Below are 15,003 nucleotides of genomic sequence, written 5' to 3' on the forward strand. Positions count from 1 at the left end.
GGCTCTAGTCGCACGCGTGCGAGAGAGACGATAACGACACGGCGTGCGGTACTCCCGCGACATAGCGAAACGCTTGGAAAACACATACCGGGAATCACGTTCGACCCGTGAAGATCCTTCATGGTTCACCACGGCGATCACCCAGCCTTTCGTCTGTGAATTCGTGCGCATAATTCGACTCAGCCTCTGAGAGAGGAGCAGCCGAGAGAAAAGGGAAGAAAAGAGAAGTAGTTAACGTCCTGAAGGGAGAGAGACGAGAGGAGAAACAAAAGTTCGTCCTGCTCTCGGATTCCAAAAAGGGAGAGAGAAAGGACAACGAACTCCGCGCTCGACGGAGTACGTCGAGAGGACTCGGCTCCCTGGGACTTGGCCAGGCTGGTCCTCGGGGATTGGTCGTTCAGCCACGAAGCACAGCGTTGAGGGGGAGAATTCTTTCTTTCGAGGGTGATCGCGGTTTCTTGTGGAATATACGTGCAGCTAGGGATATCACCAGCCGTTCACGGGAGTGGTGGTAACCGGAGAGTGCGGCTCTTAGGTGCGGATTTTTCTTTGAGACCTAGGAGATTGACCTTCGAAATTCTCAAAGAGAGTGTATAGAGTATATAGGAGTGATTTCAAACGAAAAAAGGAGGCGCAAAAAAGAAAGGCACCCTGGAACATGTCTGGAATCCAAATCAACGTGGAAGAAGCCTCCAACGACGGACGCGAGGATTCTGTTCCTGATGTAAGTCCATCATGAATTACATGTTAAAGAATATACATGGTCGAGACGTTTCTTCTAGCAAATGGTGTTTTAGAAGACAAATGATAGTTCGCGGCTGTATCACGGAACTCTCGTGGTCCTTCTCTGTAACTATCTCTGCTTTCTCTACTCGTCGTCCCTTCCGCAATTCAGAAATCTCAATTCCTCTCTGTGGCCCGACGAGATTTAATCACAATTACCGAACAATTCCTATCGAACTTTCACGATGTAAATACAAAGCACGTCCTGAAGTTCCTTTGGTGGGAAACAGATGATAGAAAAAGAAATAGAAGACCATCCAGTGGATGGACAAGTTAGTCTTCTGGTTCAAGAGAAATAGGAGAGACTACAAGAGGAGCAGAGGAAGTTAAATCAGTTAAATTCATCGGGAATCATAAATCTCTCGATCTTTGGTTTCTAGTGATTAGCAGGTTTGGGCTGGTTACGTAAAGCAGGCGTAGATTTTGAGGAAGTCCGCGAAAAAAATTTCACAACGTTATCTAACAGGAACTAGATTCCCCGGATTTAATGCATCGGCGATAATTAACAACACTATGTTATTCTATTCTCTTTGCCTATCCTGTTAATGAGAAACAGTTAATAATGCAGAAAGTTCAACGGACGATTATCGAACGAACGACATATAAAATGACACTGGTAAACAGGTAAACTGTTCTGATTAATCGAGGTATCTTGGTAAAAGGCGTCGAACAGTTTAGGTTCACGGGCAACGTGCGTGCGTATGTACACGCCGCGTAACACCGTTCACCGCGAATACTTAATAAGCCTGACACCCATCCCGGTACGGGTTTATATAACGCAAAACCGAGTACACCGCGACAACGTCGACGCACTAGATGTTAGTTGGGAAACGAAGGACAATATCGTTCCCAGATATTCGTAGAAAATAACGCGCACGAAAGCCACGCCGCGATTACCACGGCGACGAATCGCGAACAAATTACGGTACACGCGTATTGTGCAATAAAACCTGCCTGCTGCGACGCGTCGCTCGTGAGAAATTCGTTTGCAACTTTCCACGAAAAATCGAACATCGAGAACGCGTATTCCGATTAAGGTTCAACTCGTCCACTTATTATTTGTTTTGTAGCTACACTTTCTTGAAGCAGTATGGTTAATACGAAAAACAACGAGATACTTTACATTCCGATACGTTACATACAGAAGTCTTAGGACAAATATTATTAGACTGGAGACCTTCATGAATTCATTAGGAATTTCAATGTGAAAAAAATAAAGCATTCATTATAATATCTAGAGGAAAAATCAGATGCATTTTGATGTATGCATAAAAATTTGAATTTGTATAAATATTCACTATCTCGTTGTTACGTTTCTTTCGAGATTAGAAGAATGGAAATACGATTTAACTAGGATGTTGTATGAATAAAGTGGTAGAATATTAAAAATTTAAAAAGATGTGTATGTAATTTAAAATTCATGATTTACAGCGGATACTTAAACTTCAGTCTCAGGAATTGAAATAAAATTTAAAATTAAAATAAAGATCCTCGAATATGATCCTAAGTGAGTAGATCATAGTTTACCATATGACTCGATATTAAAAGTGGTTGTTAGTCGCCTAAATGAGAAAACCAGCAACTAGCAATTGTCAGTGGAATCGAAATTCAACGAATTGAACTTTCATGCCCGCAGCAGTGACTTAACTTTAAATACGATCTACCGAACAAGCGTTTGGTTGGTTATTATATTAAAAGGAAAAGAAACGAATAGAACTGACATACAGTAGAACGTGTAGGCGTTACGCGATAGAAGTAGTGCTACACGGCTCGCGTTGAAAAACGATTTCCATAATTCCGTAGCTCCAGGTTGATTCTCGAGAAGCCGGTAACCAAGCCACCTGTAGGCCGTTTCTCACATTCGCGTTTCATAATTCCTTCACCGTCCTAACGTTTACGAGCATGGACCGCGATTGCTTCTCGAGGCGTAAGAATCCTAGCTGGAATTCCAAGTTTATTACTCGAACTACGATAAATCTAGGATTTACTACTGTGAATTAAACTGATTCTATGCTAAGTGTAAATTACTTGTTAGGCATCGTGAAAGATTTAATTCTGATTTATCACGAAGACTTATATGTTTTAAATAAAACAACTTGAAGAATAAAGAAGGATTTTCATTCTTTGCTACCGTTCAGAGCAGAATTTCATTTGTCTAATTGATTATATAATAGGAATTCATTAATTCTATTCACTATCCGTGATCTTTCATTCTTATAAAATAGAAGTTCAAGTTCAGCCAAGTAGATTCAGTCGACGAGAATTCGTTTAATCAGACACTGATTCAACCTTCGTCCCAATAAATGAAGTTCGAATAAAAGAAACTCCGATGTATAATATATAAGACAAAAGAACGAAGCATTACAAACAGCCTATCCCACAATAATCAAGTTATTAATCTCGAGATTAAGTACAAGACAACTTTCTCAATTAGCAGGTTAAATATTGACCAGCTGAATACTTATTGGCAAGCAGAATCTTTTGCAATACATCCTTGTGTAACATTGCCGATTATCTAGAACTTTGATCGGCCTTATCGATATACATCAATATATATAGTTAATGTATACACATTAATTCACAAATATTAGGAAGGAACTTAATCATAGGAGGAAGTTAGCCTGATTTATGTACCGCGTTCACCTTGTACAGATTCGACGGTGAAACTCAAACAGAAAGCGGTTTGCAAAAGGTTAAAAACAAAGTAACCATTTTGGGAAACGCCGCGTTTAAATCAACGAGATATAATTGATCGTCCGCTCGAGATCTGCCGTTCGAATGGATTTCATGAATGCATCTCGTAACGCAGATTGCAAGTCGAAGAAGCAAGATACGATCCGTGTCGATTCAGCCTTCGTTATCGATCATTTACATAACATCGCGATATCTCTCGGAACTGTGGCCGCGATCTTTAGCGCGAACCTACAATTTAGAACGTACGCGTTTATTTCATCATTGCACCGCGCGCGTACACCAGAACTTCAGAGTTGCAACTCGATTCGACTCGAGCAAAATGCCGCGTGTTCCACTCGCGTGATCAGTCATGCGCGACGATTAAAAACGGAAAGTTGGTGAACGAAATTAGTCATTTGAGAAAAATTCGTAAAGGTCGACAACGTATCAAATACTTTTTAGAAACATTTCCTGAATGTTAATCCGAAATTTTGCATTCACGACCGGTTGAAAATATGAATGAAACGAAAATTGATATTTTTGACTGAAGATCTGAATGTAACAAAATGATGTTTTTAAATGTGTGAATATTACAAAATTGAGAATCAAAATATACGTTAGAAACATATTAACCTTTGAATACAGACAACTTCGTTCAGCAAATCCTATTAACATCGATAACCTTCGCATGTTAAATATGGAATTAAAATATTGGTCGACACGTTTCCACGGCGACGAATTTTTAATCAGAATCGTCCTTTATCATCCATGCGCGATTAATCGTCTTCGCATTTGTCAACCGAGAAGTGTTAGTGTCGTCAACAGTGAACAGCTATCGAGCTATGAACGGTTGAGTATCCGTGTCCCTGGAAGATTAGAGTACTAATCGATCTGTGTGTGAAAACAATTCTCAGTCGTTGACCTTAAGAGGAACTTACGCTGGTGCGGAATCGAGGATTTCACTTTCCATCTTGATATTTGGAAGGCTCGTTTATTCGCTCACCAGTCATCAACTGACGAAACGACATTGTTTATTAGCGGATTAGATAAAATTCGGAAATATCCAAAACTATTAAATGGAGTAGCCACGAATCTTCGTTGGATTTGTCAAGTCAAGGTTTGACACAAGGTCATCGATCAACCGAGGGGAAAAGCTGGAGTGTTTTCGTCTAAGGTCGAAGCAGAGAAATCGATTTTGCAATATGAAGTGCTTTCTCTTGTTGCATGCAAATGTCGCCTCGGGGAAGGAATTCACGAGATCGCGACATTGATTCGTGCAACACTCACGGGTGCTTTATTGTGACAGCGAGTTACTTTGAGAACAAGATCGTCAATAAAAACAGGTGTTTTTCTCATTAATTATTAAATAAAAGAATGCATGACAGCTTTACAGAATGTCAAATACAGGTTTAAATTATGTTGACGAACAATGAAAGTATTAAGTATATTTTTATGTAAATAAGAGATAAAAATTGATTTGCGATCTCCATCTATAATCCGAAAACAATTATTGGATAACGATGACAGCGACAACGGCGTAATTATATAATTCGTCTTGTGCTGCTTCATTAAGGAAGCATATTTCATTAGATTGCGTGATAGAAGCGACGCGTGTCGAACTTTCATTCGTTTCAAGACACCACGACGTGACAGTTTTCTAACGGGTCCTGCTGTTTCCAATTTACAAAGACACCTATCTGCTTGCCTAAATTTACAGGACCGTATATGCAAAAGTCTTAGATCATCCACGATAGTAATTTTGCAACACTAATTGATCATATTTTTAGGAAATATTAATCATTATGTAGGAGCAATATCCCCTTTATGGTATCATGTTTGTAACTTTCCAAAACGACTTCAGATGAGCCATGAGAAATAAATATATATGATAATTATTAACACTTTCATAACAAATATCAATCATCAATAATTCCTGAATTCAATACTTAACAAAGAATAAATTTAAGATTCAAGGTATCTTCACATCCATTCGTAAAAACAAAACATTTCAACTTCGTACATGATTTTAGTATTTGCCCAGTACTGTACATTAACCTAACCTACACGACACCATTTATAGACCACTATAATTTTACTTTCAAAGAATGATCATTATACGAGAACCGTAAGAACCAGTATTGCCATATATTCACACACGTCACTCGCGTCCAAGCAATGATCACTCCGTGTCTGATCATGACACGCCGCTTCTACTTCAACGGTCACCGCCGCGACGTGTATTAGACGTGTCGATTCTCGAGACCGAAGAAAGCAAGAAGAAACAGTCTCGAAGAAGGAAGATATATTTATAGGAGGGATAAGGTTGACAAACGTCGTTTGCAAGTATTAGGTCTCACGACACGTGTTTGCCTCGATGTCACAATTTCGGAACGTACTCCTTATTTACGTTGTAAATGCAAATGGACCAAAATCGGTCGTTTCCAAATGACCTAGAGAAGGTTTAGAATCGACCAGCAACAAGTTCCTCCGGATTCGGTGAAGCGTGCTCGTGACATTTCGCGACGATGACGGAGGACGTGGCGGCGCCGAGCATCATCATCGGCCATAGTTATTATCACGGAGTAAACGTACTCGGGATCGAGGCAGATCACGAGAAACGGCTGGGAGACGCGTAAATAATTTGCAAACAGAATTGCCTCGCTGTTATGAAATCAATGGATTCTTGACTGGTTTATTTATAGCCTCGCGCGTCGCGTTGATTTATGAATTTATACACAAGCTTTTTCTTTCAGGTAGAAAAGAATTTCAGAGAGTTGGATCGGACCAGGGTGTTCGATTGGTTTGCGACTCGGTTTGAGGTCGACGCCGTGGGCAGTGCTCGCGATAAATGAACGAGATCGATGATAAAGCATCATGAAGTTATCGATCGCGATAGCGATGAATCTCGCTTCGATCGATAATATTCCTTTTCGCAGAGAAGTAGAAAGCTGTCGAAAGTTTGGAATTAAAAACGCACGAGCAGGATTTCGTGTATAGTTTATTACTGGATAAACGAAATGGAAAGTTCCCGTTACGATGTGTTTGTTGTTTAGAAATATCTTATTTCTCTTGAGAAACCGACGATGATGAGAGATCGAGCGTTTAATTCGCGATTAAATATTTCATTCACGAAGCAGGAAGATTGAAAAATTGGAGTGAAGAAGATAACAACGATTGTTACACTCGCTGACTCTCCCATTATATGTGACAGATTATGTGAACGGTACTCGAGCGAAGGATAATGAAGACAAACGACTGGCGAATTCTGCTAAAGAAAAACAAGGGAAGAATAGCCAAGCGTGCAAATTACTCGGACTAATTAAATTTGCGCGCGTACACCCAGTGACATAACGTTGACGCATCGCGACGAAGACAAACGGTGCCATGGTTCACCTGGAAAGCTTGGATTTAATTATACGCTGACGATGAAACAGAGGTTAAGTGTTCCATTCACTCACCAGCAAATCGACGATTCAACTAAAATCTGAGAATTTTTCAAGCCAAACGGATAGTCAGCCATTCTTCAACGAAGAAAGTTTGAAAATTACGGTAAATTATACTGTAATTATATGGATCCCAAATAGTTTCTTAAATTGATTACTGTTCCAAACATATTCATCTTTAATCATGCATATTCAAACATTAAAATATTCGAAGACAATAAGTATAAAAATCATAAGACAAAGGTACTCGTAGGATAATCAAGAACCATTTAAAGCGTTCGCTGGGAACCTTGACCAACAATCGACGAACAATAGAACCTCATTTATTGGAACGACATTTTATTTCGTATCTGATTGAGTAAACTGCAGATTGAATCTATACACAGCGAAGAAAGCTTAGATGGTAAACGACACTAAATGACATCATAATTTTACAAGACAGAATTATAATTGACGAGAGCAATGGATATATGAATCATGTTTACGACGTAGTAAAAACCATCTAATACAAAAATTACTAGTATTCAAGTACATAAGTATCACTTCGAAACTTTCTTTCTTCTCCTGTTATATCTGAATTCTTCTTAACCGAACGTCAAATCACAGGAAAAATCATATAAATTTCAGTCACACAGTGGCTCCAAAGTATTTAGATATTTACATTTACAGATATAGAAAATTCTTGTATATTGAATATGTTATATAAAATATTTTGAAATTTCATTAGCATTATAACGAGATACGACTACCATGATTGGTGAAATTTTCAACAACTTCGAAACTATTTTATAGAAGTTGCAAGACATTTACTGGAAACATATGTATATTCTGTAAAAAAATTAGTATATACAGCGTAAACAGTCATCTAAAGTATTTATTTACTTCGATATAAACATGATAGCCCAGTCTCGTAACGATGCTAATGAAATTTCTAAATGTGTTTCGTACAACCTAATACATATATCTATAAAAAAAATCTACAAGCGTTTCGATACTTTCGTCAGTCACTGTATACGTATAAACTAAATTCAGATAACCGGACAATTCCCGATACCACCGTGTTCTTTTTACAAAATAAATCAGTGGTATCGATATACGAGCTTCTGTTAATTTCTTGTCCTCAGATATATTCCGAAACGGTGCCAGGCGCGTTACGAAATAGGCGGGTAAATTCGCAAACAAGGTCCCAGAGCTGGAGCTGGGTCGCAACTCGCGGAAGTGGAACGACGTGGCGTTTCGATTTTTAACAGTCCTTCGACTGTTCATGCAACAGCCACTACTGCTTATCCAAAGATAAGCGCGTTCGTTCTGCTGGTGAAAACCGTAGAACGCGTACGCATACTACGCTCGAAATGATTCGTATACGTGAAACAGACATTCGCCATCAGGAAACGGCTTTCTTCCTCTCCTCCGAACGCTTCTTTATTTTACAGACTCTCGAAGATTCTCTCCGCATAACGACTTTCCTTCTCACCGGTTACCTATTCAGCGACCGGTATTTGTCAAGAGCTCGTACACGAGACAAACATGCTTTCTTGTTATTGTGAAATTTCAACAGGGTGGAGGAACTAGCATGTTTAAAGGTTATTAGAGAAAAAAAGAACAGCAAATAATTAAATATAAGGAGAAATGTTCTATAGCCACAGGTTACAAAATTAACCCTGAAAGAAATACAAGTATTTTATGTATGTCAATGTAGAGTTCAAGATGATTGAGAAACAATCCAGCATATATTGGAAACTTTCCAAAATGTTTGCAATTCCTTTCAGCGAGAAATGTCAAATGTGCAACGCAATGAATAGAGCGTAAAGAGGAACGTTCTGTTCTCTGAAAAAAATTGCGATAAAAGTCTGACTAGAAATAAATAACTATCTTGACTTCCGAAATAGGCATACGCATCTATACAAGGTATAAAATCGGAGGATGATTTAATTGTTTGTAACCTGGAAAATGAGCCTTAAACGACATTTTTGTACAAGAACTTTTTTCACTGTCACGAGACATTGACATTTAATCGGTATATTATGTTATCTTTAAATTATTAGACTCTTTACTCTATTAAACACTGAATTTGCTGGAACGACTGCAACAAATATCCCATAACGAGATCAAAGGCGCTCAGTCATGCGTGTAATTATAATAATGACAGGTGTATCTGATTTCGATTGATCGACCTATTTTCGATCGGTTTGGTATCTGTTAATTGGCAATCGAAGCGACCTCGTGGAAGGAGGAAGGTCAGAAGAACGCTTTAGATCTCACTAAACGATTCTTGTTACACTTTTCACGCTTCTCCGAGACACGAGGACAAATCGTAAAAAATACTTGGGACATAGAACAGAGACCTTGTCATCACGGAAACGACCTGAAACCGGCGATACCTGTACGATGTTCGGAACTAATTACGTCCGGGATCATTAAAATCGTTTGAAAGCCATCCCCGTAACATTGCACCAATGAATATAGTGAATATAAGCGACGAAATAATTACTTCGCGATCGCTATTCCATCTAGATAGCCGCCAAGGCTATTAAGTAGGCTCGCTAGAAATCGGTGTAGAAGCTTCTTCCACTCGTCGATCATTTTAATTCTCGGATCATTTCGCGTCAAACATTTCACTTTGAATGTAACATCATTGGTTCGCTAGGAAAGTGATACAATTATTGCGAGAAGATTTTTTTAAAGAAGTCGGTTTGAAATGGAAAGTTGTTAATTACCCAACTATTTAGCAATGGTTAGCAAACTATTTTAGCAAAAAATTCGTTTCCTTTTACAATTTATAATTTCATTTTTTTAGTAATTATATAAATTCAATGAATTCTATCAGTTTTAAACTGCAAGAAGTATTTGCACCACGTTTCTATTAATCTCATTAATTTAATGAGCTTATTATTACATAAATTGTAATATTTATTAGAGCCTATTAACATGATGGATAATTGACTGACTATTTAAATGTTTCCACAGCCAGTTCTTGCAAATATCTCCGGATATATCACTCTTGTATCAAACCGATAATACACGGAATTCAATACGGTCTCGTTAACGAAGTCTCTAGAATCTATTCTAAATCCCGTATATTATTCGCCATGAATCTTCGTCTTCGCTGTGCACGACAGGAGGCGCGCAACGATTTCACAGACGGTAGAATCTCCCTTCGTAACGCTCGCTCGAGCTCTTTCATAATCCACGAGATGCCCGCGTTCTGTCTAGTTTAGAGCCAACAGACACACGGAGTCTCAAGGACGAGAATGTTCGACCACTACAAATGATTTGATGGAAATATCGAAAGTCAATGCGTATCTCCAATATCGATGAGTAGATTATCATACCAAATATCAAAGATCGTGATACAGTGAGGGCAGCGACCTCTGTCCTTTTTTTTTCATTCGACTTCGCCGTTGTGACTTCTCTTTTCCATTGGAAGAACCGCCGTGGATCTCGTGGTAAACAAAGTGAAGCATCGTGCAATAGTCGATGTAATGAGCCCAGCTCGCGAGTTGCAAAATATGTAGACGATCGTGGCAAACGGGCCTTAGATTTATGTTTTCTGTGAGGCAACGCGGCGCGAGATCGGCGTGAAAATGGGCCGCGCTCGAAGACGCCGTCGCGGATGGAAATGAGACCATGTCGAAACTTGTGTATTATTAAAATTATTACCTCCCTAGGTGATCTTTATAGTGGCAAATAATAGGTTGTCGGCTGGGCTGTTTTTCCGATAGGAATACGAGTTCTGAGTTTCCCTTTTTTAGTTCTTTAACGACATAAGGAACCCTATTTTAATTTCGTTCGCCTTAAGAAAGAATGTTGAAATGATTAATTGGTTACGAGATGATTGAATTGCAATGCAGATGTGTCTTAGGCCATTTCAACTAGTAATCTCATAATGATCTCAAAACGATCGTACTTCCAAGAAATATTTTCACATTGTGTGTTTAGATATTCCACTTATGCTAATACCAACTTCTAAATTGCGAGGAGCGTAAAGGTAAACTAATATGCAAAGGGTAACAGATCCAGGTCTTCGTAATTTCCTCACTACGAAACATGAAGATGTTTAAATGTCACGTAACGTTCTAACAGCATAATCGTAACGTAACACTTAGCTCACCTGGTGACACGTAACGTGCTCGTAAATACATACGTATTAAAGAGCAATAGAAACTGCTTTAAACAGGTTGCTGTGATTTGGTTAATAACAGCATTTACGAAAATTTAAAGGTATATTGAAGAAATGACCGATAATTATCGAAAGTTGTTGAGTCAAACATTATATTCTTTCGTTAATAACAAACTTTCTATTCGTTTGTTTATCAACTGTATAGACAACTTGTTGAGATACCTCTATCATTATAAATAATAATAATCCTCTCAAGAAGTATCAAACTGCAAAATATTAAATGTCAGAATAAGATTTCGATGAAAAAAAATGAAGAACGGTTTAATTTTATTACCAGATATATTATACAAAATATTCAAGTTTGAATTCATCGAGGGTGAACGAGCGGAGGTGCAATGTGAAATCCGGTTCGCCCGATCGTAGGTGTCGAATAGAAGAAACAAGCTCATTCTATGCTCAGCAAAGCCGAAATGACTCAACATATTCATGAGTGCGTATTTTATTGAAATTCCTTGTAAATATCGTGCCTTTTCGTGGAATTACCGGTATGTTCTTATAAATTGTCAAACAACAACGCTTTCTTTCGCTCTGAAACGTAAATATCCAACGTTGGGAATCCCGGGTGATTACGGAACTACTTTTAATAAACCGGGTTGTCGACTTTGAATTTATAAAAATTTGCTCCAAAAACTGTTTATGTCTTCCCATAACGGGAAAAAGGTAGAAATAATCGAACTAGATCTCAGGATATCATAAAATACGTGGCGTTATAGAAACCTGGCTTGTAAAATTCTTTATTTCCTTCTTAATTGTCTCTGTTTTAATTACGTTCTATAAATTTGACATGTAAATTCCATTATTATTACTAGTGATTTAATCTCTGTAAAAAAAATTTCCTATCTAGCCTTCCATTCTGCATTCTCTGTATTTTTTTATTATCTATCTAATTATTCCTGTCTTAATTACATTATATAAATTTATCACACGAATACCGACACCTATTATTACCAAATATTCCATCGTTACAAAAAAATGAAGAAAGTTATAACTTTTATTTTCCATCTAATCCCTCATATTATTTCTACTATTCTACCATTTTCGTCATAATTATCTCTATCTTAATTAAATCGTATAAATTGATCGTGCGAATTCCAGTATCATCACCGAATGACCAATTGCTCCGAAAATGAAAAAGAAACAATGTCTAAAGCCAGATGGCTTGAAACTTCAAGAACAGCCATTCCTAAACCGATTCGTTCCTCTTCCTCGAGTTTCACGGATGCGATCTGCTCGCTCGCGAAAGCGATCTGCCACGGGATGAACAAGGTCAAACCACGGAATCTGTTATCGCTACCTTGTAACATATATCTTTTTATGATCGTTCACGCATCCGCGTGCGACGCTCGTTAGACGCCAACTTCTCTACCCGTTCGCGGTATCGGTAACGAGAAAACGTACCTCGAGGTATCGACTGACGTGGCGCTCCTGGATGATGATCCTCGACCTGCACAGCTCGCGTTCGTACAACCGGTTAACGAATATTCAAGCGATATTCCAAGACCAGTGTTAAATTCCAACCGAGTCACTGGCTTCTTGGCGGACGTATTTTTTGTGTAGCCGACAAGAGCCGGGAGAAACAAAACGTTTCCGAGGAAGCAATAAAAAGCACTGACTCCTTAATGTTCTATCAGAGTCTTCTCAAAATCGAAGAATGTCTTAAGGTTACTTAAAGATTAGGCAAATGAATTCTACAAAAGAGGGGAACACGAGATGAGAGGGAACAAAGATCGATGACCGAATATATTCTGCCCTTGAAACGAGATAATTCGTTTTAACGTTTCTTTGAAAATATTTGCTGACCGTTTAGCCATTCTAGTAATGTTAAACAGTTATAATTAGTTTATAAAGATAATGACTTCGGAATATATTAACAACGGTCCGAGCTACGAGAAACCTAGACAGCCAACAGGTTTAGTAGAGAACCACGCATGATCAGCAATTATATTACTTTGTCATCAAATTATAATTATTGTCACTTTTGTGTGCTTAAGAAAATAGGTTACGCCTCTTCTCCTTCCACTGAAATACCAAGACAACTTTACGAAACACATTAATCAAAAAATGTGACATCAGATAAAGAAGAGTTGGGGAGTCTGGGGAATACCCAGAACTCAAACTCACATTCCTCGGAAGATGTTAAAACTCAAACTCACATTCCTCAGAAGACGTTAAAACTCAAATCACCGAACGTATATCTCAATTATTCCGTATAATACGATAAAAACATACTTTAATATATTAATATATCAAAATATTTTAACATGTTGCGATCAAGAAATCATCCCCATTTCGAATATTTATTTATTCGAAGATATTCACAACTTATCTTAAAGATCCTCCCCTGACCGGTCGTTACTTTTCACTACAACGATACTCTCTGTCAATGTTAATCGTTCTTGATACACGAAGAGGACGATTAATCAAAATCGTTCAACCCCTCGAGATGATACAGAAACAACGAAGGGAGAACGAAAAAAGAGTGGCGAGTTTCAGAGTGTCGCGTTACCCGGTCCCAGCACAGGTGCAGCGCTTCGAGGCTGACCAGTGTATTGAATTCCACAAAAATTCTTAACGACGCCTCTCTTTGAGCGTCGCCCAGGCCATTCTCTCTGTCTTGGTCTCGGTTCCCGCTCGGGTGCACGGGTTTTTCTTCTTGCTCCGGCTCGAGTATCCGACTCTTTTGCCTCTCGCATCGTCTCGAAAAATTTCGAGATATACCAGCTCGGCAACGAATACCTGTCACCGAGAACGCGCCGTCGGGTATCGAGATTCAGTTATGAAACTTCGATTCCGACAAATACGGCGCCATTCTCCTCCATTGTCTAGGAGCTTTGCGCAATTTCACTCGTATCTTTTCATTCCAGCCTATGTAATTTCGCCAACGAATGTCTTTCAAGTATCTTCTATAGCGATTTATACGATATGTCGTATTAATTGTTAGGTCCATGTTTTGGTACCTTGCACTCTGACGATTTCTTGATACAATCGATCAGTGATCTCAGTAGTCCTTTGCAGTGAAATTTTTCGAAAGCAGAAAGTTATATTTCGAAATGTTCATTGACAACGTTAACGATACAGTGGTCATCTTCCTTTTATATCAGCGAGAACAATTTGCAAAATGTCAATGTTGCTAAAGAGATATCAGTAGATTATTCAGAGTTAAAATGGAGGATTCAAAGTTGCTTGACTTGTGTTCGATTATTGCAGTAAGTTTAAGAGATTAGGAAATCTTCTTCTAATCCTAATTCTGTGTTGATAATTCACGAATAATATCGTATCAGGGATCTTTTATCAAGTTTCCTATTCTACCTTTATAAAAATCTCATTGTTTTAAACAGGATCCTCAAAGGATTACTTATAGAGCAACTTAGTAGTATAATTCTTCAATTATATCATCGCCTAAAGAAACTATTATCTTTGTCAAATAATAGAACTGTAATTCTGACCTAACATAAAATGTCCCTCAAATCATTTAAGACAAAACTAATCCTCGTAAATCATGTAACATATGCATCTCCGACTGAATCAATCTCTTAAAGACCTAACAATGGAATGAACAAGAGACTCCAAGACTAAAAATACCAGGTGGTCGGTGCTCCGGCGAGTCCCGGAAGATCCGCGAGACACCGGCGGCAAAAATGCGGTGCAAGGCTGCTTCCACGTTATTTTCTGAATCGGCCACGCCCGACAGGACACATAAATCGTGGGTCGGCTCGCGTTCCATTAGAGACTCGATACTTCGAACCGTATCCGAGTGAAAAAGCGACTCGAAAAAAGAAGCAAGCCGAGTTCGGACCTTGGGCGGTGGCCAGTGTGCGGCGAAGGTAGGCCACAGGTTCGGTGCGAAACGCGGCTGATTTACGTGCGAAAATGGCCAATTAACTGGCGTAATCGACGTGCGTACGCACGAGCCGAGCCAACGGG

The 15,003-nt window shown here is 38.8% G+C and overlaps 2 protein-coding genes across 3 annotated transcripts in view; one reads left to right on the forward strand and one right to left on the reverse strand.

Annotated features, from left to right (window-relative positions):
• LOC100750104 (nuclear migration protein nudC) overlaps positions 1 to 15,003 on the reverse strand; it is a 104,906-nt gene that overhangs the window by 84,100 nt on the left and 5,803 nt on the right. The window lies entirely within an intron of this gene.
• The window catches only part of LOC100740128, a 19,290-nt gene continuing 4,293 nt past the window's right edge, over positions 7 to 15,003 (forward strand). The window contains exon 1 of the mRNA XM_003485926.3: positions 7 to 724. Coding sequence (XP_003485974.1) covers positions 659 to 724 — 66 coding nt within the window. The 5' untranslated portion in view covers positions 7 to 658. The remainder of the gene's footprint in view (positions 725 to 15,003) is intronic.

This window comes from Bombus impatiens, unplaced genomic scaffold (genome assembly GCF_000188095.3).
Source record: "Bombus impatiens unplaced genomic scaffold, BIMP_2.2 scf_0091, whole genome shotgun sequence".
In the NCBI taxonomy this organism is placed as follows: domain Eukaryota; kingdom Metazoa; phylum Arthropoda; class Insecta; order Hymenoptera; family Apidae; genus Bombus; species Bombus impatiens.